At 52.2% G+C, this 27,147-nt stretch overlaps 1 protein-coding gene and 1 long non-coding RNA gene across 4 annotated transcripts in view; one reads left to right on the top strand and one right to left on the bottom strand.

The window, feature by feature from the left end:
• Positions 1-27,147, bottom strand: part of NOL4L (nucleolar protein 4 like) — a 59,884-nt gene that overhangs the window by 11,095 nt on the left and 21,642 nt on the right. Inside the window, exons 3-5 of one of the 3 annotated variants that reach the window (XM_069034113.1) lie at positions 26,662-26,773; positions 21,970-22,079; positions 5,646-5,787 (exon numbers count right to left, since the gene is read on the bottom strand). In XM_069034113.1, coding sequence (XP_068890214.1) covers positions 5,646-5,787; positions 21,970-22,079; positions 26,662-26,773 — 364 coding nt within the window. Of the gene's footprint in view, positions 1-5,645; positions 5,788-11,301; positions 11,385-11,771; positions 11,853-21,969; positions 22,080-26,661; positions 26,774-27,147 lie in introns of those variants that run through there. The other 2 variants (XM_069034115.1, XM_069034114.1) reach the window with 2 other exon arrangements.
• Positions 11,040-13,349, top strand: LOC138120977 (uncharacterized). The gene is made up of 2 exons (XR_011156018.1): positions 11,040-11,213; positions 13,050-13,349. It is a non-coding gene; the product is annotated as an uncharacterized lncRNA (long non-coding RNA).

Raw genomic sequence — 27,147 nt, 5'->3', positions numbered from 1 at the left:
ATTGAGGAAGGAGGTGGCACAGACCAAGCCTCTCCTTGTGCCACTGCTGCTGGCAGCCACCTGGATCCTGCTGCAGGGAGGGGACATGCCGTGGCCCCATGCTGCCTGGGCACTGCCTCTCCCCACGCCAAACAAACGGGTTTGGTGGGTTTGGGCCGGATTCATGCCGAGCTGGTGCCTGCAGCACAGACCTACCACCAGAGAGACACTGCTGTGCACCCCCAATCCTTTAGGGACTGTCCCTGAGCACTGCAGGGCTCACCCTGCTGTCCCCACTCACCCCCCTTTGGTTGAGGGTACTCAGTTTGGGGAGGAAGGGAGGGACAGAGGTGGTGCTGGCTGTCCATAGCCTGGTGATCATCTCTGCTCCAGATCAAGGAATAGACCCCCAAAACTCTGCTCCGTGCACCAGCAGGACAAACTGACTGACTTGGCAGTGCCTGCACCAGCCATGAGAGAGCTGGAGCCGAGCTCAGTGTACCAGGCTGGAAAAGCCACCACAGCCTCACAGCGTCCCTGCTGCACTCTCCTCAGCCTGGCTGCAGGGAAGGAAAACCTTCAAAGGACACCGCAAGGAAGGTGTTTATCACAGACCAGGGCCTTTGCTCGGGAGGAGCAGATGTGCCCCTGGAAGGGATGGGAATGGAGTCACCAGCCCAGACCGCTCAGGCGAGGCAGGGACATGTTTGTTGACTCCTGCTGTGGTGCCAGCATGGTGTGGGGACACCCTGGAGAAAGAGGAAATATATCCCTAAGGAAAATAAAGTTGTGTCCAGCTGTAGTAAGGCCTGGCTGCTGGTCCTAGTCTTGTTTAGAGCTCAGGCTTTAGGGGGCCAAAATTCAACACTGGTGCAAGAAGTCCTGAAAACAGTGAGGATTTTGCAGCCTCGGCTAAGCAAGTGTCTTGGGGCTCACAGGCCACCTCCTGCACTAGCCAGCCATCAGACAGCTGTCCATAGTCTACTGGGCTCCCCCTGTGGCTTACAAAGGGTGTTTGTGTTCACCTGGAGCAGGGCTGGGCTGGCTGAGGAAAGCCCTGGGAGCTGTGTGACACCCAATGCTGCAGCGGTGACCCTGTGAGGGCACAGCGAGATGGGCACCATGGCCCCGTGGCTGGGTGCCAGCTGTCAGAGGTGCAGCTGTGGACTGGGACATCACTTGGGGACAGAGCCTGGCTTTTGGTCAGCCCTTGGCAAGAGGCTGCTCCTCCCCAGAAAGCTCTGCTAGGCTGGTGGTCTAGGGTAGCTGGTGATGTGCAGCACACCGTGGGCAACTCATCAAGTGCCAGCAGCGTGACCCAGAGCTGTGGGACACATGCCATACCAGCAGAGAGACTGCTGTGCTGGGGACAGCCCTATGCCATCCCTGACATCCCAGGACAAGGTGTCCAGAGGAGTGACATGCCTTACAAGCCCCTGGGACAGGGGGACAAGGACATGCTTGCCCACATGTCCTTGAGGTCCCTCCTTGTAGCATTCCTGAGGAATGTCCCCAACACCCAGAAGCCTCCCCAGCCAGCTGCCTCAAGGGATGCCCCCAAGAAGCACGTGCCTTCACAGTTAAGTAGGTTAAGAAAGTCCTTTCTCCAAGGTCTGGATTAGCCACTGCTGCTCTGGGCAGAACAGACTCAGCAGGGACACTGCCAGTCAAGTGAGGACGGCACGTGGGGATCTCAGAGGAAGGGGATCAGTCCAACATGGTGCCATGAAGCAAGCCCATGCTCCCCATACAGGGTAAGCACACCAGGAGTTTTCCTTGCCCTTCAAAGGAGGCTGGGGAGCAGCAAGCCCTGCCCATGGGCTGAGCACTGCTCCTGGGCAGTGGAGCAGGATATACAGCCAGGGACAAGGCAAGGCAAATCCTATTAGTAGGCAAGACAGAGGCTCTTCTATATGAGTTCAAGCACTTTGCCATGTCACACACACTGAGGTTTGGGGTCTGACTCCTGCTTTACTTTCAAGGGCACTGCACTCGCCAGCAAGTCACAGCAGGCCTGGGGTGGAATACCCCAGCACCCCTGTGGTGGGATACCCCACTCAACCCCACACACCAGACCAAACTGGGAGGTTTGCAGTGCAGTGCTTGCTTGTGGAAGTGGACAGGCTCTGAAGACGGACAGAGTCCAGCTCAAACTGCCACAGCAACACAGCGCCAGGGCCTGGGACCTGCACTCAGCTGGACTGGGCATGGGATGCCTTCAGGAATGGAGAGGGGCACAGACAGCGGGACGGTGCAGCATTCAGGATCCCTTTGCTCCCAGTGTGTGCTGGCTCCCACAGACGTGTCCCTCCAGGATGTCCGGCACAATAGCTTTGCTTCAGCACCAGAGTTTGTGTTGATCTTGCTGTCGCTTTGGGCAGCTGGTGGCTTCCTGCGGGCATGTACGCTGTGAGCAACATCCGACTGGGAAGGGATGTAGTCGGGAGCTTCACGTTTTCCGTGCTGGGGCCCGCAGGATGAGTAACAAAGGAAAATGGAAGGAGCGAGTGTGTGTGTCCAGTGTCACTGCTCAGGGCTGGCCGGTGTGTCCTACGTCCCACCATGTGCCCACTGACGCAGCAGCAACCCCGGCTCTCCTGACAGTGCCTGCTCTGCTCATGACCCACTGAAGTCTTTAGGTGTATTTTGCTCTCTCCCTGCAGTTCCAGGGCTGACACTGGTTGTAGCACAGCCCAAGGCCTCTGGGCACCCAGGACAAAGAAGGTGTTGGCTTTTGCCCCAGCTGCTTTTTAGGCCTCTGAAGATTTAGCAGGTACCTGTTCATCAAAGCATGGGATGACAATTCCCTGCTCTCCCGCCTCTCTGGATTTCAAACCACTCTGCTCTATGCCACAGGAGAACACTTGCCACTCCCAGGCCTTGAAAAGACCTGGAGCTGGTGCTTTGGTCCTTTAAACAAGACTTTTTTAACAAGCGTGTCAGATGATACTGCTCTCCTACTAGGCAACTCTTCATTAAAACTTTATACTTTAGCAAGCCTTTCACTGAAGACACACTCCAAGCATCACACCCGTCAAACAGCAGCAGGCAGGACCAATTTAGTAACTCAAAAGGTTTTCCAGAAGGCGGGGAGTATCCAGTCCTGAACAAGCTCCCAACTGAAGGACGTGGTGTGCAACCAGATCCCTCTGCAGCGCCAGAAGGCCCAGAGTTGAGCCCAGCCTGGCTGCAGGGGATGTGTGGGGCTCACTGCAGCACTGGCTGGAGCTCTGCAGGACTTCTGCAGGGCACAGGGGACAACTGAGCACAGGAGACGTGGACAAACTTCCAGCTTGGGAGTACTTGGGCTGCCCCAGTGCAGGCACACTGTGCCAGCAGCTTGGCCAGCTGGGCTCCAAGGAGGCCACACATCTCATGTGGGCTGGTAACTCACATTTTTTGCACAGCCTTACCAAGCTTGTGTGAACCCGGAAAACACATTTGTTTCCAAAAAAAAAAGAGCTTTCATAGGTCAAGAGACGAGGAAACTGAAGAGTGGTCAACACTTTGATTGTGCACGTTCCCTTCCCCACAGCAGTAATCTGCTTTTCCTCTCATTACACGCTCCTTCTCTGCTCCATGTTCCTTCTCTGCTCCATGTTCCTCTCCTTTAACCACTCACTGCCTTCCTGGGTTGCTCCACTGTCCTTCTTCCCTTCCCACTCTCGTGTATGCTCCATTCCTGGGTGGGAGCATTGGTTTGGCAGAGGGACTGACATGAGACAGCATTAGTCTGTATTTAAGAGCTCTGATAGAGATCATGGACATTCACCACAGGCATAAAACCTCAGTCCATAAAATGCTTCTGAAGTGTGACAGCCTGGTGAAAATCGCAGTTCCTGGGTTTTTCTGTATGGGTCTCATTTGTCACCCTGGGCTTGGCTTGCTTATTTTTTTGACACCATCACTTCTGATTCACCAAAGTCTACCCAGTTCAGCCGATGCTGACACCAGGGACACTTTCATTCCTATGGGACTATTTCCGCTTTATTTCTCATCACTGAACCTTACAAAAGAAATTAAAGGAGCCAAGACGAACCCCAAAGAGGACACCTGCTTCTGAAGGAAAACCACAGGGCATGAAAAATTGGAAGCAATTCCTAAGAGGGCGCAGAGAGAGAGAGGATTTAGATTTAGTGAGAACATCTTGATTTGCCTAAATGTGTGAGTCCCTTATTAAATTACTGTCCTGTTGATTAATAGTGTTCAGCAAAGGGATCAAAACTGTGTCATTCTAGATTGTAAATGAGACTTGGGAATTCAGTGGTGAGGGATAAGCCACAAGCCTGAAATGTCCCAATGGGAGGAGAATGGCAAAGTTCAGGGGGTACAAAGAGACCCAGTCAGGCTGCAGGGATGAGAGGTTGGGCTTGCTGGGGTGGAGGCTGCAGCCTAGTCCTGAAGAGCCAAAAGCTTCTATGGGAGCAACTGTGTCACCACCAAAACACTCTTCCTCCTGCTGAGACACAGCCTCCCTGGGGCCCTGGGCAAGCAGAAGTGCCCGTGCCCATCCCACCGTTGGGACGCGGTGCCACGCAGGCAGGTTTCACATCCTCACCAAGGCTGCCTGGCTCTGGGGCTGGGGCTGGCTACGGAAAACCAGCAGTTTCCCAAAACTGCACATCTGCAATGGAAACTGAAGCACCACAAGTCACTGGACTGAAGAGAGCTGTGTCCCTGCTGTCCCTGGGACTGAAGAGAGCCATGTCCCTGCTGTCCCTGGGACCGAAGAGAGCAGTGTCCCTCTTGCCCTTGCTATCTCTACCATCCCTGCCACTGGCCACACCACCAGCTAAAAGCCACCCCAGGGAGATGTGCCAGCACAAAAGCCTTTCCTTTCCTTGGGGGTGGTTTTCCAGTCCCCTTTCTTAAAGGAGGACCAACCCAGCCTGAGTTGTTCGTCAAATTCCTCTGCTCCTTCCTGCACTGCCAGCAGCAGCCAGGCTGGGACAACGAGGGATTCGACCTCTTGAGCAAAAGCCAGTAACAGTCCAACCACCAAATCCTCTCAAGCATCACGGCGACGAACTCTGACCTGAACTCATACTTCTACCACTTATTTACTTGCTCTTTTATTTTCAACTTGCATGTTTCATAGACGTAACACACCACCTCTCTTCACAAAACTCTTCCACCCAGCCCATGTGTGCTGCTTTCAGCCCTCCCAACCACCTGCCCCGAGAGAGGAGACACCCACATTCACCCCGCACAATATCGCTGTGGCTGCTGCAGATTATTCACAATTTCTTGCCCGGGGGATGCAAGACCTGTCAAAGGTGCAGCTTTCCAAGCACAGAAAGCTGTGACTGTGCTGCAAAAGCCTTGGCATCCTCCCTGTGTTCAGAACTAACAGTGCTCTCCTCATCACCTGGGAAGAGGACTTGGGGAACTAAGTCCCCCCCTTAGAAGGGGATTTAGTGACCTCTTTCTGGAGGAGCTGGGAGACAGCTCCAGGCACAAGGACCATCAGCTCTGAGCTGGACAGGGCCCAGCTGAGCAGGAACCCAGAGGCTAAATGGGAAGGACTGGAAGCCGGTGCTGAGCTGATATGAAATCCATCCCACAGGTGGGACACCTGATCAGAAAGGACTGGTTAATGTTTAATAAGTCACAAAAACATCCTGTGGCAGAGGCGCGGGGCTCTTCCCGCCCGCCGGGGCACTCACCGTCCTCGTGGCCGTGCAGGTTCTGCGGGCTGCGCATGCTCTCGTCCTGGCTGGGGCTCAGGCTGGAGTTCAGGTGCTGGTCAGCTGAGATCCATGTGGAGTCGTTCATATCAAAGTCCTCGCTGCTCACCGACGTCTCATCCTGGAGGCAAGCAGGAAAGGGTTAACTTATGGAGCTATTTCCTTTCCTCCTTTCTCTGGCTTTAACATCTCCTCACCACACTCCTTCCTAAAAACAATTGCGTGGGCAGCTCCTGTCCCCCGCCCTAAGAAGCCTTGCTGGCCCCTTGGGCTTCCCAAGGCCACGGCAAGCAGCCCTTCCCTGTGCAGGGAGAGGTGGCTGCCCCAGTGGGGACCAGGGCTCTGCTTCCTGCCTGAAGACTTGCCTGAGCAATGGCACTGTCTCTAATTGAGGACAATTAGAAAGAGCTCACATCCTGTAGGAGCGGATGGCTGAGCCCTGGAGTTTACCCTTTAATCTCCATCCACCCCAGCGTGCTCCTGGCGAGGCAGCGACATGGGAGAGCTGAGGACAGGCAAGAAACGGCTCCATATAACAACTTGGACTTTTCTGAGATCAAATCATCTGCTACACGAGGAATCACCAGAGGACTGGCAGCAGCAGGAGCAGCTTCTGGGGCGTATCTGAACACAGGTATGAATCCCCAAAGATCTGCACTGCCTGATGCTACAGAGGAGGCTCCTTCAGACCTCTCCAGAGGAATACTGCCTCTGTACCCTGATCAAAAATGACAGCACACACCTTGGAAAGGGGCTGGGGGAGTCAAGTCCCCAGTGAGGCAAGGACACCCCAGCTCAAGCCAGGGACCCCAGCCAGCTGCCTGCTCCCCGACGATGGCATAGATGACATTCCTCTCTCCCACTTCTGCAGCTGAAAGGACATTTTCTCTCTCCCTCTCTCCCTTCTCACTAACCTTTACAGTACTTCGAGACACAGCCCTTGGATCGCTTCCAGCGCCGGAAAGGTCAGCCACAGGATTTCAAAACCATCATCATAAAGGCAGCACTGAGATCCTGAATGAGAGGAGGGGCTGCGGGACCTCCCCAGGCTGAACTCTCCCAGTGCAAAGCTTGGGAGGAAGCAGATACGTGTTCCCGTATGGACACGGTCCTGCTGGTGATCCCTTTATCTGCCTTCCTCTCTCTGCTCCCCTCCCAAAGCCAGGGGCACCGACAGCCCTGGGGTGCAGGGGAACACCGAAAATGTTTCCAGAACCGCTTTCAACTCTGCCTTCCTTTGATTGAAACATTTCAAAGGCTTGTAAACCTCTCCGCTCTTATTTTTTTTCCCTCCCCCTGGTCCTGAGATAAAATACAATCCCCGCTCCCTTTCCGTGTAAGCAGTAATTGGCAGCACCCCTCCAACCTACGCCTGCGGCTCATAAAAACGGCCCTGTCTGGCTGCCGCTGGCTGATAGTTTTTATTGTGAACAAACAAATGTCTTTAAAGACAGGTTTGTGTTTTTCCTCCCAGCTCTTCGTCCCTGCAGACACATCTGCTGGCTCTGGGCTTGCGCCACCCCCAGCCCGCTCCCTCCATGTGCCTCCCAGGGAGTTTCCTGGAATTTACGGCTTGTGAAACCCTGCACGCACCAAGGGACAGACTGATGGACAGACGGACAGGGCTCAGCAGCCCCATGCGTGCCCCCCACGGGGATACCCTGACCCCAGACCTGCCAGGTGCATCCCCCCTGTGCCCAGGTGGAGCTGAGCACGAGGGCAGAAGGTAGAACAGGCACAGCATCCCTGGCTCAGCACAGCTCGACTGCCACACCAGCCACAAAGCAACCCTGCCTCTCCAGAAACTCCATCTTGTACGTACAGGAACAGAACTGCAAAGGTCTCCCTGTTGCAAACTATAAATAGTCTCTTTATTGTAAGCATTTGCAGGGAGGCAGCCACCCTAATATCTGGCCTTCTTCACAAGGCTTATTCAAGATTACTGTCAGGCTTAAGAGACAAATGCAAATGCCAAGGTCCTTGCTGCCCACAGTCTCTCACCTGTCCGGTGAGGAGGAGGAGCCCTGGGAGCAACTCATGATGTTTTCAGGTTGTTCAGGCTCAGCTGCAGAGGACATCCAGACTCAGCACCCAAACCACAGCCTGGGAGGCATCACGTTCTCCGTGCACTCATGCATGGGGGAGAAGCAGTGACACGAAGGATGCCTCACATGCACATGCGATGTAAAGTGCTTTATAAATGTGTACAATTCTCTCGAGGCGCAATAACATTCGCCTATTATTAGAAATAGTCTGGCTATCAAACCAGAAACTGATAAGCTATAAATGACTCAAGTTAAACAAGGCTGTCACACATTCACCAGTCCAGGACTCAGCCACCAGCAGAAAGTCACCCCCTGCTTTCCAGCCAAAACTTTCTGCTTTTCAGCACTAACACCCTTGGCCAAAATGCCAACAGGATGAAATTCCTGGCATCTCACAGCTCCCACTGCACAGCCCATCGCAAGGGAATGCAAAGCCAAACATACAGGTGGCAGCAGGAGAACCCTTCCTGGCAGTGGGAACAGGGGAGAGAGCATCCACTGCCTGCTGAGTCTGGGCAACCACCCGACTCTGCCCACAGCACAGTGCCCCAGGAACTCCTTACATCTTTGTGCCTCTTTACTAAAGAAAGAAAAAAGCCCCAGCCTCAAGTGTGGCTCTGGCCATCCCCATCACTCCAGCTCTGGCATCCTGCACTAGCCCTTGGCTGCATTCCTCACTGCCTGTTGGGACACCAGAGGCCACCAGCAAACTCCCACCTCAGGACACCCCTCGGAGACCAAAGGCTGAGCATTGTGACCTCCAAGTGCTGCCCGTGAACTGCTGGCACTGCCTCCTCATACCAGGGACAGTCCCAGGGACAGGAGGCCCCAGCAGCAGCGTCCAGAGCACCAGCTGCCCAGCCACAGCCCACGGGCAGAGGGACAGCAGCACAGCACAAATCCAGCCTCAAAGCACAGGACACCAGAGCAGGATCAAAATTTCTGGCCGCGTGGGAGCTCTGAATCTCCCTGGAGGCCAGTAACCTGGCTGAAGGCTGAGCCTTGCAGTGGGCTCCCCGTCCAGCCAAACAAGGAAGCGTTTCTCAACAGCAGCAACAGCCACGACTCGGAGCAATACGGTAAATCTAATCTACCCTTCCACCCTCTTTTGGCTTGCAAGTCAGGCAGCTCATTCTTTTTCCTCTCTGGGTTCTCAGGAGAATTCTCTCTGCTAATTTCTTCTTTCCTGTAAACAAACTTCAAATGAAACTTTCATTAGAAAACAGAATGCAATCCATTACCAGTGCTTGTCTCAGGACCTGCTGCCTTTTCCCCAGTTCCACACTACTCATGGCACAGATGGAAGTGCCACTGGCACCCCAAGCAGCCAGCCCAGAGCCAAACCCTGAACCTCAGCACTGCTGCTGCCGCCCTCCTCCTTCCTGCCTTTCCCAGCTCTCCGGAGAGATCTCCTCACCCCGCAGTAAAGTCCCATCGCTTTGTTTCCACTGTTCAAGGGACTGAGCGATCAAGGGTCAGGCAGCAGAGCTCCTCTCTGCAAGGGGAAGTCGGATCCTGCTGCTGCACTCACAGGGCACACCCAAACATCGGAGCAGGGCTCCCGGCACCACTCAGGGTTTGGAAAACAAAATCCTTGCTTCTCTCCTTATCTACAACATTCACAGCTGCTCTACAGACATTTACAGCCAATATTTTCTACCCAGCAGAGGCAGACACTCACATGTGCAGGGCTCACACTCCACATTTCTGTCCCACTTTCCATTCACGATCTTCGAGCACTTTGCCTGCAAGCATCCGCTGAGCTTCCCAACTTCACTCTGAGTTAGAAAACTGCTCCTCCTATTATAGAGCTGAAAACCCCGGGTACTGACAGCCACCCTGGCTGGTCCAAGAACACAGCGAGCCTCTGGCAGATCGAGGAACCCAATCAAGCCCTCCGGACTGCAAGGCTGTAATTGCTAGACAACATCTCTTCACCAAAGCTCTTCTTCCTGGAGAACAACCTCCCACACCACGGGCTGGAGCAGGGCGGGGGGGGAGCTACTCTTATAACCTCGTAAATATATGCAAGACTATCAGTAACCTGCTTATTTTACAGCCAGGCTCAGTTTCTCGGGGACTGCCTTGCAATCTCTCTCCAGTCATTTACATGCTGTGCCTCACGTTTAATATTCCAAGCTCCGAGTCTCAGGACGGTTTATTTTCTCTCTTTAAGTCCTTTTATTTTAAAACATGTCCTTTCACGCCACAGCCTACTATCCCGATGGGATTTCCTTCCGCGGAGCAGGAACCGAGGCTGTGTGCCGTGCAACCTCCCCAGCACACAGCCACGCTCAGCTTCCCACCAGAACCAGCCGTGTTTTTAGAATCAACAAAAGGCAACGCGTGACTGCCAGCCCCCAGAGCTGCTCCACTGCCACGCCGGTGCCGTGCATGACCTGCCCGGCACAGGCAGCCCCCAGACCTGCCAAACCTGGCCAGGGCACAGCACCTTGAGCTGTGACCCACGGCAGCGGCGCGCAGGGACGAGCTCTCAGGAAGGAAGCCTCATCTCAGCCACTGTTTAAACCCAGCCCTCTGAGCATGCCAAGAAGGTATTGAACCAGATTTGACCCTAACTTAACCAGTTCAGCACAGAGAAAGGCTTACTAATGGAAGATAAAACACTCCGGGTCAAAGATTGGTACTGCAGCCACAAATACTGTGGTGGTCATCGCTTCAAAGACCCGAGAAGCCTCACAGCACACGGGTGTACGCGGGCTGTGGCGGCGGTGAGCTGTGACTGCGCTGCCTACTCGTGTGTACAATTCCCACACCAAAGAGAACATCCCCGGCGCTCTTTGTCACGTCACTTACGTCCTTATTTACCGCGATTTCTGCTGATTTCTACGGGACCCGACAACACCCGAGAAATTTGTTAGTTCCCGAAAATGGGCAAAACAGTTAATTTAAACGGCAAACGGCAAATGGAAGAGGAAGGGAAGCTCATCCCCTTCTCCCCCTCCCCCTTCTCTAAGAGCTCTTCTTCTGGGAACCCCCCGAGCATTCCCACAGCCCCGAGGCGCGGGGAGCTGCCAGGGCGGGGGGCGGCCCCGCAGCCCCTTCCCGGAGCCGCTGCCCCATTCCTGCTGTTCAGCGGGGAGGTGCTGAACGCGGGGCAGGGGGGACCGGGCTGCACGACTCCCACCACCACCCTGGAGCCCCGCACCTGCCTCCCCCGCACCTGAACTTGCTCGCAGGCGTTTGCTTTTCCATGCGAGGTGGGGACGGTGCCTGATACCGCGCGGTGTGAAAGGGCACTTTGCTCTTCCCCCAGCACCGGGAAGCGAGTGTCGGGGGGGGGGGGGCCGGACCCGGTTTTGGAGGCGGTGGCCAAGAGGAGCAGCGCTGCGGGCTGAGCGGCCGGGGGTTCCCGTGTCCCCACCCTCCCCGACGGCCACGGGACCCCGGTGGGACGCGGTTCCCACGCGTGTGTCCCCGCAGCCGCGAGGTGCGAGGCGCCGGGCGAGAGTCCCCGTCCCCGTCCTACCCCCGCCCGCAGGTAAATAGATACACCCGCGATGGAGCCCTGCCCGCGCGTGTGCGGGGCTCAGCGTGCGGCGAGGATTGACACGTAAGTAGGGCTTTACCTCCAGGGAGGCGGCTATTTCCAGCACAATCCCCGCCCGGGGCCGGGGCTGGTGGTGATGGCGGCGCGGGGCCGGTGCCCGGGGATGGCTGGGGCCGGTGCCCGGGGATGGCCAGGGACAGAGCACTCCCGCCGCCGCCTCCTCCCACTTTCTTCGGCGCTTTTGTGCTCTTCCGGGCGCGGGGGAGCCGCGCCGGGCACGGGGAAGGACGCGCCGCCCTCCCCCCACCGCCGCCGGGCAGCCGGGCGGGCGACCCGCAACTTCCCGGGGCCGCGGGGCGGCCGCTCCCCCCGGAGTTGGGGCCGGGCCCCGCGGCCACCGCCCCCCCCCGCCCCGCCCCTCCCGCCGGTGGCCCCCCCCCCCCTCCTCCCCAGCCCCGCAGCGCCGCGGCCGCGTGGAGCCCCCGCGCATCCCCCCCCCGCCCGCCGCCCCAGGGCCGGTACCGGAGCCCCCCGCGGGCGGGCGCCTACCTGGAGCGGAGCCCGGGGCCTGCCGGCCTGCGCCAGCCCGGCGGCGCGGCGGGGAGCGCGGGGCGGAGGGACGGAGGGACGGAGGGAGGGGGCCCGGGCTGGCGGCGCTCCGGAGAGGCTGACAGCCAGCTGCTGCCCGGGGAGAGGGGCCGGCGCTGCGGAGCGCGTCACTCCCGGCTCCCGGGGGGGGGGCGGGGAGGCGGAGGGGGGCGAGCGGGGCCCGGCCGCGGGCGGAGGGGGCGGGGGCGGCGGGGGAAGGGGAGCGGGGCCGCGGGGGGCGGGCGCACCGGGCCGGGCGCGGCGGGGGGCGCGGAGCTGCGCCTGGAAGAGCACATTGTGGAGGGCCGGGAGGGCCCTTCCCCGGGAGGAGACAATGTCCAGGGCCGGGCGCCTGCTGGAGAGCGCGAGAATGCGCGGCCGGGGCACGGTACGGATCGGTTCGGATCGGCCGGGAGGGCCGCTACCCGCCCGGGCATCCTCCGCTCCGCACGGCCCGGGGGGCTGCAGCCGATCCGGGGACCCTCCGCTCAGCACAGCACCGGGGGCTGCCGCCCGTCACGGCCCGGCCCGGGGACCCTCTGTCCGCCCGGCTCGGTACGGCCCCGGGAGCTCTGTCCCTGGGTCCGCCCGTGCGCGGGTGCAAGTGCGGGGCCCGTGCAGCGAGCCTCGGGCGCGGTGGGTCCCGCAGCCCCTTCCCCGCGCGGTGGGTGCCGCGGTGCCGAATCCTTTTGTTCCCGATGATTCTCCCTCGCTCCGCGGGAGCAGAAGGACCCCGCGCTGCCGGCAGCACCATCACCCACCGCCGCAGCCTCGGAACGCTGGAGCAGGGCTGCTGGAAAACCAGCAGCTTGCCCAGCACAGCTCTGGGCAGGGCACCGGCTGCCAGATCCCCGGGAGGATGGGGATGCTGTGCCCCAGCTCTGGCAGGGCAGCGCTGGGGGTCCCGGCATCCCCCAGGCTGGTACCCACTCCCAGGCTGGGCTCCGAGGGCAGTGGGTCAATGACCTCTTTCCTAGTTTGGGATCACCATGATGATAGTGATCCCCATCGCAGTGATGGGCGCCAACATTGCAGCATCCCCCTCCCCAGCCCACCTCATGTTTCACTGTTTAATGGTACAAAGGAAATGGTTTATGAAATGAACCAAGTGTAGCGGTTCGGTGTGGAGCCTGCAGTAGGCTGGTGCCAGAAACGGTGCCAGAGCCAGGATGGGAACTGCCAGGTTTGGGTTTATGGCTTGTTAGTGTGGATGTCCAATTATGATGTTATCTGTTCCAGCGTTAACCAGCTCACTGCCAGGGAAGCATGCAAGGGAAGAGGGTGGCTCAGGAAGATCTGAGACCAGAGGTGAAAATGGGCATCACTCAGTACTACATTTCCATCTCCTCCAGGCTGATCATGGAGCCAGGGGCGGAAAGGCGAGAGCGGAGCCCTGGGGGCCTTCCACAGGAAGCGGATGGCTGGGAGGGCAGCAGGCTGTGAGACCCCAGCCACAGGGCCTTCTCCGTGCTCCCTTCCAGCTCCATGACTGCTGCTCCTCCCTGAAGCTAAAATAAAATCCTGACCATTTAAGGTGAACAGGAGCCTTGCCGAGAACCTCAGCAGAGCGGGCTTTAACCCCTTCCCATTGCTGGGCTTTGTTTACTCCTTGCACTTCCTTTGGCTTCAAGCTAGACCGGCTTAAAGCCATTTGGGAAAGCACATCCCCTGGGACCGAAGTGCCTGCCCCTCCGTTTGGTGAGCTTGCAGAGGACACAAACCCATCAGGATGTGAGTTTGAAGCACAGTCACTATTCTGTGCTGCCTCACCATGTGGACACTCTTATTTTATACTAAGTGCCTTTGTGTGGGTTAGCTTAATCCACTTTGGAAATGGATTAACCTAAATTTCACATCGGCAAACTTAGTGTGGAACAGCCGGGTCCACACAGGGAGTGAGGGAGGAAGAGCCATTCAGCAAGAGCTGCTAGGCAGGAGTTGTTCCCCATGCAGGAGAGGGGTCCTGACCCCAAGGGGGGTCACCGCTGTTACAAGTGGGGTCATGAGCCCGACAGAAATGCAATTGTTTGTGCCAGCGCACGGGGTCACGAGGCTGGCAGAAGTGGGGCTCACCAGCGGAAGAGGGGCTGCCTCCAGAAACAGCCAGGGAAGCTCTGGGAAACTGCCCACCAAGCACCTTTCTAGTGGGTATTTTTCGGATTCAAATTGTCTAGGGGGAAGTAACTGGCAATTAGATATAGAATTAGTAATAATCATTTATCGAGTTGTCAGGAACGGGGGTAAGTGCCTTACATGACTACACATTAAAAAAACACACACTGTAACGAACCAGTGCTGCTGTTACTATATCATATATATAATATACATCAAATATATTATTTATAAGTCGCTTCCTTCCCTCTCTCCTCACAATGTGTTCATTACCTCTGGTACCTGCCAGCCCCTTCACATGGACACAGATCTGCCCATGCAGAGAGCCTGGGGCTCCCTGTCCGACTGTGTTGGTCCAGCAGGGTCCTGCTGGATGCCACCAGAGATGGGCTGCAGGTCCTGGGAAGAGCCATGTCCCAGCTGTCACAGCACCCACACCACAGAGCCTGCCCGAGCACCATGCAGTGATGCTTCCAAGGGCATCGCTAACGACGACCTGACCTCATCTGTTGTCATTTCCTAAGGCAAGGCTCCACAAGAATACCAGGGCTGCTGTCAAACCCAGGAATAAACGACATTTAAGGCGCTGCAGGAGCTTAATTGAATGGTTGTGGTGCTGTGGATTGTGGGCACAGGGATCTAGTGGCGGGAGCAGGGACTGCAGGCTCTGGCCATCACGCCAGAGGAGTCACTGACTCATGGACGACCTTGTGCAAGTCACTTGATGTTCTTGTGCCTCTGAAAAGTAGGTTAAATAACAAACGGGACATCCTGCACTGTATCCTCAGTGACCATCAAACTCTGCTGAGGAATAAGCAGTGAAATGCAAATCTCTTGGGGGTGAGGGCCGTAAGGAAACCTCAGGCAGGAGGGACCAAAGGAGGGCATGGCATGAGGGGTAGACACAGCTTTTATCAACACTGTACCTTATCTGCCATCCAGAGCAGAGTCAGGGGAAAAAAAGGAGGGTAAAGATTTGGATAACTTCATTATAGACCAGGTTCCTTGTGGGCTGAGGGCTGTATTCCCACTTCATCCTGGTCACTCCTTCCTTAGAAGCAGCAGTAGTTAGCATCTGTCATAGATATGAATAAAAGGGGTTTTTTTTCTCCCAGGACCTAGGACCAAGAGAAGGAAAGGAAATACAGCTCTGTACTTCACAGGGTACACCAGTCACTGCCAAATACAGACGGTGAAAGATCCCCTAACACTCCTTTCCACAGCCCAAATCAACAGCCCTGGTAGTGATGTCTGCACTGCTCTATTCAGTGAGGATGACCCTCAGAGCTTATCTCTTGGCCCCCCAAATTAGAATTGAGTAACGACAGGCAGAACCCTCACTAAACCCATTTTTGGCCATTCTCAAGCCATTCCACACGATTCAGAATCCATCCTTGTGAGTAAAACTGACTCCTCAGCTCCTTCTGCACACACATGGCTCCTGGTGTAGGTCTGAGGGGGTCTGTGCAAGCAGACAAGGTGCAAACCTGCCCACACAGGTTGAACAGCAGTGGAAACAAAAGCAAGCACACAATTCAAGGTTAAAAAGCTGAACCACACAGCTTCATCTTCTGTAATAACGGAAATCATTAATAACAGTTTGCGCTCTCAAAGTAGTTGCCATCCAAGCTCTTGAAGAGCTTTATTAGTGAGCAAGACCTCAGAAGTCTCTCTAAGGTATTATCCCCTTTTTAAAGGGAGAAGGCAATTAAGAAACAGCCATTTGTGTGACTTGATCAAAGTCAATGTACAGCACGTCAGCACCTGAGCTTTGAGACGATGCAGAACAGTCCACCATGCACAGCTTTCCACAGGAACAGGACAGATGCAACTGGATCCATGAGACTACTCCATGGATGTTGCAATAGTGTTTCCATCACTCTGAGGTTGACATCTTTACTTTTTCCCCTGGGAGTATCTCCCAGCCCCACTTTACAGGCCCTGAACCAAGACCTTGTTTCCAGTTCTACTGGGAACAGCTGCCTTTGATGCTGGTTAACACACAAGGGAATGGGCAGCAGCTCTCCTTACCAAACAGGGAGTGTACTGGGAAGAAATGAGGAATTAAAGAGAGGTAGTGTGGCTTCTGGCCGTACTTATTCAGTGTTCCCAGACACAAGCTCATGCAGCTTGGCTCTAGCAGGCTTCTGAGACCAGATAACGGGCACCAGGATAGGTGTGTGTGGTGGAGAGTGATCAGTCCCAGTTCCCCGTGGGTGGATCTGCATGACAATCACAGCTCCACCAAGAGCCAGAGAAAATTCTAAACATCCCCCAGCCACTCCTCCAGGACCTTAGTTGAGCTGCACAACACCACAGGGAAGTGAAGAGAGAGTGGGGAACGAGAACGGACTGGAGCTGTCACATGCAGCAACTAAATACACCTGAGTAGTTCAGGGGGGTGAATTGTCCCCAGCACCACTGGGAACAGGCAATGCCACCTCCTTTCTTACTAGAAAATAGCATGATTAGCTCCAAAACAGCAAAGAGTTAGAGCCTTGGCATCACTTCTCACTTGAAGACAAGAGCTGCAGTGGCAGGACCGACCCCAGCCAGCCCACGTCAGTCCCACACTGTTTGCTCACAGCACACGTAACACTGAACAAACACAGAGCTCACCTGGAACACTGGGAAAAGTACTGACAGATCCACACTGGAAATAAAAGCTCCCAAGTTTTTACTAGGTGGGAACGTCAGAGTTAATTCCCAGTAACAAAAATGAGTTGCCCTTCACTGAAAGCAACCCATTCACACCAGGGTGAAACCCGGCTAAATGGATTGGTCATCTGACCTTCTGCATCTCATGAGCCGTTAGGCCAAGGATGAAAGTTTTGCTAAAGCATCTTTGCCAGTAAAGAACGCTGGTGTGACAGCTGGACCTGGCTTTGCCTGGACTAACTCTCGTTAAGAGCAGATCCAAAGTTTCCCAGGCAAAGCCGGCTCCCGGCGGCAGCAGCTCTGTCCCCACTAGAGGGCTGTGCTGCCGAGCCCGCCGAGCAGCGAGGAAATTCGTTTCTATCTCGGTGTCTCCCTGTGCCTCCGGCCAGCGGTCCCTTCTGTGCCTAAAGGTGCGTTTAGGCAACTTCTCTAGTGCTCAAAAACGACGTAAAAATTAGCAGCAGGAAACAAAGATCTTCTCAAACCAAGACAAAGCCTCTTGGATGAGAGTTATCTCGCCAAGTTGATCTAGAGGTATTTATTCCCGGAGATGTTTAACACCCTCTTTAATGGACTGGGAAGTACCTTATCATCCTCATGTGATGCAAACACATCATCCCACTTCCTTTCAAGTACTGCCTGCTTCTGCCTTCCTCACCTCTGTCAATACACACAGCTTTTCTTCAGGATGCCTTCATGAAACACTCAGACAGCTAAACCCAGGTCCCAGGGCTCGCCCAGCAGCTGCCAGCTCTGCCTCCTGGTCTCTGGACTATGTGAAATGAGATGTCTGCAATTCTCACTACTGAACTTACAGACTGAACATAAAAACCCAGTGTGCCCTCCTCTGTGGCTGCAGACTCCCCTCCCTGCCTTCTGCACCCCCAGGACCAGCGGGAGATGGCTCCAAAAAAGAAGGAAGCAAGTGAGCTGCCAGGGGAAGATGCATCTTAGCTGCTCTCAGAGCCTCTGAGACACTGAAGTGAGCAAGCACAGTAATGTAAGACCAGGGAAAAAGGAGAGTGGAAGGAGGAGGAATTCACATTGCCAACCAGCCTCTGTTCATGAGGCTCCGTGAGCTCTCGAATCCTGCAGAGGCTTGATCCTCACCAGCACCAGACAAGACCAACCCCATGTATATCAGTGAGATTTAAGCCCCTGAGCCCCCCTTCCAGGATTATCCATCTTTCTGAGCTAAAACACTGCTTGAAATAGTGTTCTGAAAACCGCCTCACATCCACGCACCATCACACACTCCAGGCTTACAAGGAAATTACTGGATGGATGAAATGTGTGATGGTGCAGGACAAGGCTCTGTCCCTCTCAAACACTTACAAGTCAGTGCAGCAAAGCCATAGCAACAAGAAGAACACTCTTCTTATTTCCCATCCAAGAGCAGCTCCTGCCATTCACTGATTGCGTGACCTTCTGCCAGCAGCCACTGAAGCAATCTTTGAAAACGTTTCTGTATCATTTAAACCTGGTTACTCGGCCCTGGACTGTTTCTGCCAAGGTAGCAGCAACAACTCCGGAGCAGAGAGAGAGAGAGAAGGTGGCATTTCAGTGCTGGGATTTGTCCTCTTAAAGTCTTTCTATTCCTCCCGTCACCAGTGGAAACCCTGCCCAACAGCGGCATAAAAAATAAATCCAAAGCTGAGGTTGAGTAACACAAAAAAGACTGTCTGAAAAATTACCACGATAGAATAACCAATCATTTAAAAATGCTAATATTTAGCATTTGAAAATGAGGCGGAAGGATCATTATAGATAAATATCAAATATCTTCTTTTCATTCCTTTTTGCTGCTAGATTGGGAAGGTCAGCAGTTCAGAGATGCTTTAATGCCTTGGTAGATACCATGAAATGGTATTCAGCATGCTGGAAAGGGTAAGGGGCCTGATTTTTTTCGCACATGTGAGAATTGGTAAAAAATGGGGATAAAGGAAGATTCCCACTCCAGAAGAACCTGCATGTCCTACTGAACCCAATATAAACAACACGGGTCTCTGCTGTTTTCTGCTGTGCCAGAACAGATGTTCTGACTCCAACAAAGATATAGAAATATATTCTGTGGCAACTCTTCATTTCATGAGCAACCACGTAAAGAGCTTCTCTTCTGACAGTTTTTTGTCCCTAAGCAGAGATAAAATGCTTTCTTTAAGGTTCTTCTGGCTGTGCTTCCTTCTGGAGACACTGGTGCCCTAATACTGATGTGCTTAGCAGCACTAATAGATTACACTTACATGCACTTTTTTTTTTTCTCCCTGAATAATGAAGTTAAAAGGCCACTTTGGCATAAATTCACTCATTGTTACCCCAAGTGAAGCGAGTTTCTCCTGGTGCTGCTGCATACAAATAATTGCTTTTGGCCAAAGCCAAGGGAAACACGAGTCCATTGCTTAATTTATTTCTATTAACACCATCAAATGTTAGTGAGAGGAAGGCAGCAAAGTAGCACGATGGCAGCGCTCAGCAAGAGCAGCCTGGACATGCTGGTAGATAAAAACCTTGCAGGGGGTATCTGTGTAGTGCAAATTTTAAAAGCAGGTCGTATTTTCTGCCTGTTTTGCCTTTGCATAAAAGTCAGAATTATTTCTACTGTCTTTAGAGGGCTCGTTCAGTTGGCAAACACCTGGAACTCCAAAAGCTGCAACACCTGAACTGTGCAACCCTAACCCAAAGCCTGGGGAAGGGAGAGCAGCAGCCTGTGTCACACAGCCCGTGTCACACAGCCCGTGTTCCATGGGCCATGCTCCACACAGACTGCCAGGTTCCTCCAGGAATAAAGGATGGCACTGTTGTTTTTCCAGTGCAAAGTATGAAGAAGAATAAAATTAGCAGGGGAATGCTTGTGGAGGAAACTGACCCCTGTTATTGGCATTATTACATACATTTTCTTCAGGTAGCCTCAGCATTAGCAGCTCCAGGTCCAGCCACAGCTGTCTCAGGAGTGTGGCACTTGTTTTCACTCAAATTGCACCAAAGGAGGTTTAGGTTGGATTTTAGGAAAAATTTCTTCACCAAAGGAGTTTTCCAGCCCTGGAACAGGCTGCCCACCATCCCAGGAGGGATTTAAGCCGTGTAGATGTAGCACTTGGGGACATTGTTTAGTGGTGGGCTTGGCAGTGCTGGGGGAGTGGTTGGACTCAGTGATCTTGAAGATCTTTTCAACCTAAATAATTCTATTGATTCCCCAGGGGAAGCTGGGGAATGTCCCATGTCAGAAGGGACAGCACTCAAATCCAGCAGGTCCAACCATCTGAATCCTCTCCAGACTTTTGTCACGATGGAAAGTTTTAATGCTTTAGAAGTCTGAGCAATAGCACTGATCTTTTGTTATTTTGCTCTCAGGAATCAGTTTCAGTAACACAGTGAACAGCAAATTTTACTTCTTCCAAACAGGTTTTTCCCTTGGCTGCTACGGCTTGAAAAGCTTCGAAAGCTGCGCTGCAATGTAACGGCAGGAGCACAGGAGAAGGAAAACTTTAGAGGCAGGGAATAACATCAAACCATTTGATTTATGATCTAAACCAACAACTGCTGGTTGCCTCAGCTGGTCCCTTTTTGTTCCCACATGACATACGCTTCTATTTCAATCCCTGCAAGCTTCAGGAGTATTCGTGTTAGCAGCACTTTGTATCGATCTAGTGACAGTTCCAGTGCAAACTGCTGCACCAAAATTCAGGGTATAAACTCTAAATTACCAACCAAAGTTCTCAAAACAAGCACCCCTAAGCAGGCAGCTCCAAAACTCAAGATCCACTACTGAAACCTGCCAGCTTCTGGGTGGTTTGTTTATCCTGGGAATAAGATCAAACTGCAAGGCCAGTTTTCTACCTGTAGAAACTGGGTACAGGAGTTTAATGAAGCTTTGTAGCACACTTCCCTTGAGCAGCTTCAGAGCAAGAGGAACTGGTTGAAAATGCATAAATGGTGACAAGTCAAACCACTCAGTCCTCTGTACACAGCAAACCTAACTTGAAACAACCACCTCAAATGCTGAAAAGCACAGCCAGCTTTCATGGCCTCTGAGTCCCTGACCTTGGTGAAGAACAGCATTGCAGCATCTGCCACACCATGCCACTCTGCCAGGAGCTGCACCAAGCCCCAGCAAACACTGCATAACCCAAAGGTGGTTGGAAGATGTTGGCCTATTTATCCAGAAGTGGTCTCAAAGTAGCCATCAGATGGCACAAAGGGGCACACACTCCATGTCCCCAGCCCAGTTCAGCCCAGTCCAGTTCAGCCCAGCTGCTCCCCAAATTGTCCACAGTTCTACTGCCTGACCCATCATGAGCACAAAACCTGGCACATCAGCCTTTCACCTTTCAAAACCTAAAACAAATCCTGAAACTCACTCAAGTGTCAAACAAGTGCAAAGGAAAAAGCTCTGAGACACAGAAGTGCTTCCCACCAGATGCCATTTTGTCCTCCAGTAAGAAGGTTTCACAATAGAAGTGATGGAGTAGCTTGGTATCCCTCCAGCAAACCCACACTTGGCAGTTTACACCCTGGCAGTGATGCTCTAACCCACATCCCTTTAGGAAGCTGTTGGAGAAAAGTCCCCATCGGGTGCTCAGGCTCCCAGCAATGTTTTCCACCACAGCACCATGCAAATGCTGTCACATCTTGCCACTGGCAGCAATGTGTGAAATCAGGTTCAGGTTTCAGTGTGCTGGAAAGAAAATCCAGCACTGGCTTCCAGTGCAGATTGTGGGGAGCAAGTAAAACATACTTTTCTTTTTATAGACTGTTTCCATGGTGCACAGAGGTTCCCATAGCTAATTCTGCAGCTGCAGAACTTCAGAAAATTGCACAGCCTGGGTATAATCCTGTGGCAGGGTGCCCCATACATCCCCAAAGCAAAATCCAGTGGCTTAACACTGTCACCAAACAACGGTGTCGTGTCCCACTTTGACGTGGGAGCGGAGCGGCTGCAGCTGAACCCCCTCATGTTGCTGAGCAGTTTAAGAGAGCCCCAGAGCAACCAAAGCCAGGTCTGGCCTTCAGACCCCATCTGCTAAAGCTCCCAGACATCAGTGGGAGATAAACAAATTACCACTTGCCATATTTACTTATTTTAAAACAATTTTTTAGAAGAACCGTATGTCTGAAGAACAAGCGGACTGTTAGAAGCAATAACTTAATCAACCCCCCCTCTGCCTCTCTCCACTGGCACGCCTCTGAAGCAGCCCAGTTTGCTTCCCCTGAGCCAGGAGATCCAGGATGCCCCCCAACTTCCATGCCGCAGCACTTGCTGTGCTTGGTCCGAGCCCAACCAGCTCGGACAAACCAGCCATTCCCAAAAACATCCTCTCAGAATCAATGTGCCCGGCACGGTTGCTCTGTTCAGCTCCTCGGCACAGGCAGATCCCGGCGCGTCACTCACCTGCTCCTGTGAATTCATCACCCGCAGCTTCATCTGCTTCAGGTAAGTCGAGGTGAGGGGCATGTTGTAGTCAATGATCCCAGAAACCAAGGAGGAAGGTGGCTCACTCTCTGAAGAACAGAGGAAAAGCTTTACTTAGATGAGGGACCTGCAGTATGTTCTCATAACTGTTACACAGGGGCATTCAGGAGAACTTCAAATCCCTGGAAAGAGCCGCCATCCACTGAGAGAAGGTTCCTCTAAGAACATGACCCCACCAAGAACATAATTACAGGAACAGATGTTGTCTTGGGAAAAAAAAAAAAGAAAACAAGCATTGCTGTCACCTGTGAAAAAACCAACACATAATGTATAATTTTTCAGCATCCCCCAAACTTGAAGAAGAAACTGAGTCTTGCTGAAGCCTCAGAAGCACTTCCATGCACATGGGATTTATGCAGGGGGTGATGAACAAGGATCTGTTTGCAGTTTGCTTCAGCATTGCAAAGTCTTGTCAATTTTGCTGGGATTCCCTCAGGTAGGAGTTAACACTAAGGCAACGTATTAAGTATCTCTATCTGGTGATGAAGATTATTTTTAACATCCTCATTAAAACACAAACTTAATTTTAGAGATCTTTAATTTAAATTGTTCCTGTTGATTCCTCTGGCTACATCACATGAGCTCTAGAGGTGGCTCCAGGTTTGGATGCTCCTGCAAATCGCTCTGTCTGGCCAGGCCAAGAGTCCCCACAATGCAAATTCTCAGTGATTTCTCTGAATTCTCAAAGATTTGTCAGCTCTGCCACCACCACTGTGGATCCTGCAGGATGTAGAACATGAAGGCTGCTGGAATGATCTGTTCTAACACTGAATTTGCAGGGTCATGCAGTGGGTTTGTCCAAGAGGAAAGCTGCCGTTGTTCACAGGGATGGCTGATGGTTACAAGCAAGATTTCTTTGCCGTCAGCATAGGCAGATGCAAGAGAATCTGAGAATTTGGAGAATTAATCCAGCCTTCCAGCACATGCTGAAGAAGGGATGTGTGGTATCCACTAGACAGGGAGCTTAAGCAACAACAGGGGAAGAAGGATTCCCAGGAGCTGAAGGTGAAATGATGCTGGGAGGTTTCCATTCCTGGTTCTGAATCTCCCTGGCTGGCTTGCATTTTCTGGGGTCACTGGTTTCACAGGCACGTGTGACAGAGTCCCTTGAAAAAGAGCCTTCACAAAATGTTTTACAGCACCTCAGAAAAGCCATCAACCCAATCCTAATGGGCCTGCTTCTCAGAAATGCTGAGTGTCAAAAAATCCTGTTGAAACTCAGCAGACCTGAAGATGCTCCACACCTCTGGAAACACCACATCTATCATGTCTGATTAAGAAATTACCTTACTCCAAAACTGTCTGTAATTGACTTAAACATCACAAAGATTTTTGCAAACCTTCTCTGTCAAGTCATTGACAGGGTCCACGGAAATACAGTGCTTTTTCCCAGGTTCATCTACTCCATTCCTGGGGAGATGGAGCATTCCTGCCTGTGGGTGCAGGGAAGGGTGGCTAGTGCCACTCAAGCCATCAACTTGCCCAAATATGAAGGTCCAAAGCTTTTAGGCACCTTGTAAACTGATTCCTCCATCTTTTCTCATGGCTGTATGTCAGCAGTCTCTGTCATGCTTTGACCTACAGATTAGGAGCACTTCTGTCTCTATATATTAAATAAACCCCAAATAAACCCTTATTCTGCTGTGCAAGGATGCTGTGCTGTGATGAAAAGATGCCAAAATCCCAGTGCAAGGGGAGCTTTCCAAAGAAACAAAACCTGCCACCTTCCCCAGCTGGCTGAGTCCCTAAGAGTTTAGGAAAGCATTTGCTAAGAGTAACACGGATAGAGCTGCTCTCTCCTGAAGCACAGGCATGGATGAGGTGAGTGTTTTGGATCTCTGAGGATGATAAGTTGCTCTCCTGCCATTCCCCACTCCACTGCTCAGCGCTGCAGAGATGAATGAAGCTGAACAGGAGCAGCTCAGCAACTTCAGATGGGAGGAAGAGGGGGGTAAGTGATCTTTTAGTGCTTAGATTCTGCCTGAAACCATCCTGATGTAAATTTGGAACAATCCCATTAGAGGCCACAAATTCACTGTGAATTCAGGCAACTGCAACACATAAGGGTTTGAGCCCAAGAAACCAACCCCCTTTTTTTTTTTTTTCTCTAAGTTATCTGGAAAAGAAAGAAAACCTTTGTTTTAAAAGGCCTGGGGGGCTCCATGGGAACAACCCTCACATCCTATGTCACAAGAGGAAGCTCCTGGAGTCCTTTAGCTCATTTTTCAGTTATCTCTATCACATGCCCCACATGGTGGACACACAGATGGAATAAGCAGAAATGGTTTTGATCCCAGCTCCACATTTTTATCACTCCACCGGAATTACTCCTAATTTAATAACACTGTAAAGAGATCCCAGTGAAGTCCAGTGATGTTCAAACTTTCCCACAAGCAAGACACAATTTGCTTTTATGAATGATGTGGGTGCCCTGCAGGGTTTGATGTCAGATATGTTTAATTAGGGATTTTTGTGATCACAAATTAAATGTGCTCAGATTTGTTTCACGTACCAGAGAAGTAGGAAGACATGGAAATTACTCAAATTTTGTCATCTTACTGAGTTAAACGTTACCTGTATATGCTTGTATGTGTGTATGCATGTGCATACACCTCAGTAATTCTTCTATGACCCCAGTGGTTTCTTTAGGTGATTTGCTCCTGATAAATTCCTGACTGTGTTAGTGAAATCAGACACCCTTCCCCAGTAAAAGTAACCTTATCTAATCTACTCAATGCATTTTCACATGTACTTAGTCACTATTTAGGTGCTATTCAGGCAAAGAAGCACTTCTGTCCTTTCATTCCTGGAGGGTAAGTAAGACTTTTTACCTGTGGGATCCTTTGTATTCCTGATTGATTTATTTTTAAGAGAACTGCTAAGGGGAGAAGCTTTATGAAAATAATCAATAATTGATATTAATTTATAAATGTATTCAGGACAGATGGATGTTAACCCTGATCATGGTTCCCACAGCTAGGACCACACTGCAGGGGATATCCAGAACCAGGTGTCCCCGGAGCTGCCTCTGAACTGGGATGGGTGTGTGTTTCTGGGAGAGGCACAGGAGATGCAGGATGGTGGGTGGGTGGAAGCCCCTGAAGGAATACCAGGTTGGACAGGGCTTTGAGCAACCTGATCTAATGGAAGATGTCCCTGCCCACGGCAGGGAGTTGGAATGAGATGGACTTTAAGGTTCCTTCCAAACCAAACCAGTCTGTGAATCTGTGAAGGAACAACAACCCTTTTCATCAGCTGCGTCCTGAAACAGGATCCCAAGCTCTGGAACTGGCAGCTCGGCTACTGCCAGGCATTTAGGAAGGTGTCCTGGTGTGGGTGAAGCCAACAAGTGACATCCCTGTTGGCCTGACTCATCCCATCACCCTTCTCATCCACTGAGCTGGCTGCTGCAGCTGCAGAGCTTGGAATGTCACCTGTGATGGATGCAGTGCAATCAGTGTGAAGGTCAGGTTTGCTCCCAGCAAGGCCAAAGGCCAGAACTTTTCTTGATGTAACTGGAAAGAGGGATCAGGCCCTTAGCTGGCAGAGTGGGAAGGGCTGTAGTAATGGAGCTTCAACTAATAGAATTCACATGGAGTTATTTGGGAGAGTTTTTAAGAAATATAATGAGTACAAAGCGTTTCAGTCACTACCTTTGGATAGATGGAACGTAATCCACTTACACCAAACCTCTGGGATGTCCACAGCTCTGCTCTTAGCAGTAAACAGTTGGCAATCAGTATCTAATACTAGAAATTCTCTATTGTTGGGCCTTTTGTTTCTTAAATTCTGCTTCCCTTCTTGGTAAGAGCTGCCAAATGAGCCAGTTTGCCTTGACATTTTTGAAACAGACCAACTCCCTGCAGCTTGCTTAGGTTTTTTTTTAAGAAGCAATTTTAATGGGGGGAACCAACATCATTTTGATTCTTTGCACTTGATCATGAAAACAAGTTTGTAATTCAGAAAAAAAACAGACAAACATTTAACCTGGAAGAGAATCTGGTCCCATCTTCTTCCCAACCCTGCTCTTAGACCTAAGGAGTTGCAGATTGGACCTGTCTACAAATGAACTGTAACGAGTCAACCACCTCAGTGGCCACACTAATTGTGTGTGTGTACACAGGCACAGTGTAACTGTGATTGCCAAAACACTTGCCATTATCAAACTCAGGATCACATGCTTATCTATTAATTAGTGTAAATTGCTTCTTTATCAGAAACTTCAGCTATTCAGACATATTCTGTGTCTTTCAATACAATATTACTAGTTCCAGGGAAAAACTTAATGTTATTTATTTTAGACATTGAAGTTTCCACCCACACATGGTCATGGGCTGATTGCAGCCATATCTGTGGTATTTTTGACCCATGTTTTGGATGGCACTGGGGAAGCTCTGAAAGAAGGCTAGGCTGCTTCTGCTCCCTAAGCTGAAAGAAGCAGGTTTAAGCAATTATTTCAGCTTGGCTATAAAATGAAAAATAGTCCAGGTTAGGAAAACTCTTAGGTTAAGATGTATCTCCTGGGCAGGACAGTATCTGGCAGCTGTCAGTGGCACCGTGCTGGTACAAAATGCAGTGTCAGCTCTGCTGGCAGAAGTCACTCGCCTTTACCTTTGGGCTCCAGGCCGTTGGAGTTGAAATGCATCCTCTTCTGGCACTCGGTGCAACTCATCAGGAACCTGGTCACAGCCTCTCTCGGGAGGAAAGCATAGGTCTCTGCAATCTGGGGAAACAACAGACAGCTGTATGTCCTGGGAGAGGGAGAAAGGGGCAGAGAGTGTGGGGACCACGGGCACAGCTCATAGCCACGTGTTATTCCCTCCAGTCCTAAATCCCTCCCTCCAGAGCAGCTGCTGGTGGGGGAACACTTTGGGAGGGTAACTCGTGTGCCAGAGAGGCACCAAGACACAAATGAACAGACCTTTGGTATCCCTGCATAGCCACACCTTCCCAGAAATGCCCTCCCATTCCCCCTTGGAGTCTGGGAAGAGCAAAGCTATGAACGTGTAAGAATCAAATGCAAAAGTAAGGCCTTGCCAGCTCTGTTTGCATTGTTAATTACCATCACACCAGTAACCTGAAGAATCCATTAATCTT

The sequence above is a fragment of the Aphelocoma coerulescens genome, chromosome 20 (genome assembly GCF_041296385.1).
Source record: "Aphelocoma coerulescens isolate FSJ_1873_10779 chromosome 20, UR_Acoe_1.0, whole genome shotgun sequence".
NCBI classification, from domain to species: Eukaryota; Metazoa; Chordata; class Aves; order Passeriformes; family Corvidae; genus Aphelocoma; species Aphelocoma coerulescens.
This window is presented reverse-complemented; position numbering and strand designations above follow the sequence as displayed.